Source organism: Arachis ipaensis, chromosome B04, assembly GCF_000816755.2.
Source record: "Arachis ipaensis cultivar K30076 chromosome B04, Araip1.1, whole genome shotgun sequence".
Classification (NCBI taxonomy): domain Eukaryota; kingdom Viridiplantae; phylum Streptophyta; class Magnoliopsida; order Fabales; family Fabaceae; genus Arachis; species Arachis ipaensis.
The window spans coordinates 129,933,878-129,935,410 of record NC_029788.2 but is presented as its reverse complement, the minus strand read 5'-3'; the positions used below and the strand labels follow the sequence as shown (position 1 = coordinate 129,935,410).

At 38.5% G+C, this 1,533-nt stretch overlaps 1 protein-coding gene across 1 annotated transcript in view; it reads right to left on the bottom strand.

Annotated features, from left to right (window-relative positions):
• Window positions 1-1,281, bottom strand: part of LOC107635494 (protein ABHD17B) — a gene marked incomplete in the record, with an annotated part of 5,257 nt that extends 3,976 nt beyond the window's left edge. The window contains 2 exon segments of the mRNA XM_016338979.2: window positions 365-401; window positions 735-1,281. Of these exon segments, the coding sequence (XP_016194465.1) occupies window positions 365-401; window positions 735-1,036 (339 nt within the window).

Genomic DNA, 1,533 nt, shown 5'->3' with positions numbered 1-1,533 from the left:
TCACTCTCTTTAATTTTCCCATTATTTCTTCCTTTAAGAAAAGTAAACTAAAAAAAGAGGGTAACGTAAAATAAAAGTAAATAATTTCTCCATCCAATTTAGCTAACATATTTGAAATTCCAGTCAACTAAGAGGAAGTACTTCGAGCCTCAAGGGTCAAAACTTCCAAATACACAATAACCTCACGTCATTAAATAGAATGGTTAATTAAAACCAAGTCAATCCCAAAAATAGAAAAAATACATCCAGCTAAGATATAAACAAGCAGCTAATCCAACAACAAAACAACAACACAAATAATAATAATAATATTATTATAATAACAACAACATCAACAACAACGACAGCAACAATAACAGCATACCTTCCCAGATGACTGGCCATATCCAGAATAATCATAACTACAACCACAAAAAAGAAAAGAAAAAACAAATCATGAATTGGCCATAATAATAATAATAATAATTCCAATTCAAGCAACAAGCATTCAATTCGCATCACATCACATCAAATAAGCACACTACATCAAACAACTTCACATGGCAAGCAGAAACATAAAAATGAAACTTTTTTTTAAAAAAATCAAACAAAAATCCAAAACAATTTCATAAACAACCACAACAATAACAACAATAATTCAAATTCCCATCACATCACAAATTCACGATGCATAATAATTGGAGGATCACGTGAAGGGCACGTGGGAGGAAGAGAAGAGAAGAGCATACACAGACCCCAAGAGGTTGACCCGGAGGTGGAGGCTGAGCTCGCAAAAGAGGTCGTACATCTGGCCGAGATCGGCGGCGTTGCCGTGAGAGTAAAGGAGCGTAAGTGCGGCGGAAGGGTTCCTTATGTAAACGGCGACGATGCTGTTCCCTCTCCGCGTCATGAGCTTCAAAACATCGACGTTTTCCCTGGCCGACACTCCGCTCATCGTCGCCTTCCCCGTCGACTCCTCCACCACCACCTCATACGACGGCGGATTCGGCGGAAAGAACGCGAACTTGGCCGCCATCGATGACGTGACCGCCCCCATTTACGAAAGTAGGTAGCTAATTACAGTGAAGCGCTTTGGTGCGTGATGATTGTGATGTGATGTTATGTTATGTTAGATTTGTTAGGGTTTGGCGAATTTGGGAATTTGATAGTATTTGAAATTTGGATATCTGAGGTTTGGTGTGAGTGTGTGTTGGGGCCAACTGTGAAGAGAGTTAGGAGCGGCGTGGAAAAGGAGGCAGCACGTGTGAGAGAGAGAGAGAGAGTGGTGGTGATCATGGCTCTCAAGTGAGTGTTTTTGGAAGATACTTACCCTGCTTACTGCTTGACACGTGTCCCTATAGGGGTTGTGTTGAACCTTTTTCTTTTGCTGATCTCAAATTTCAATGTTGTGGATTAGTCAATTTCATCAACATCCATCATTCTATTCATAATTTGATATCTATCCCACTCAAATTGTATAGTCTTTTCATACTCACATAAAAAATTATAAATTTAAATTTTTTTATTTTCATTAAAAAAAAGTAAATTAACACA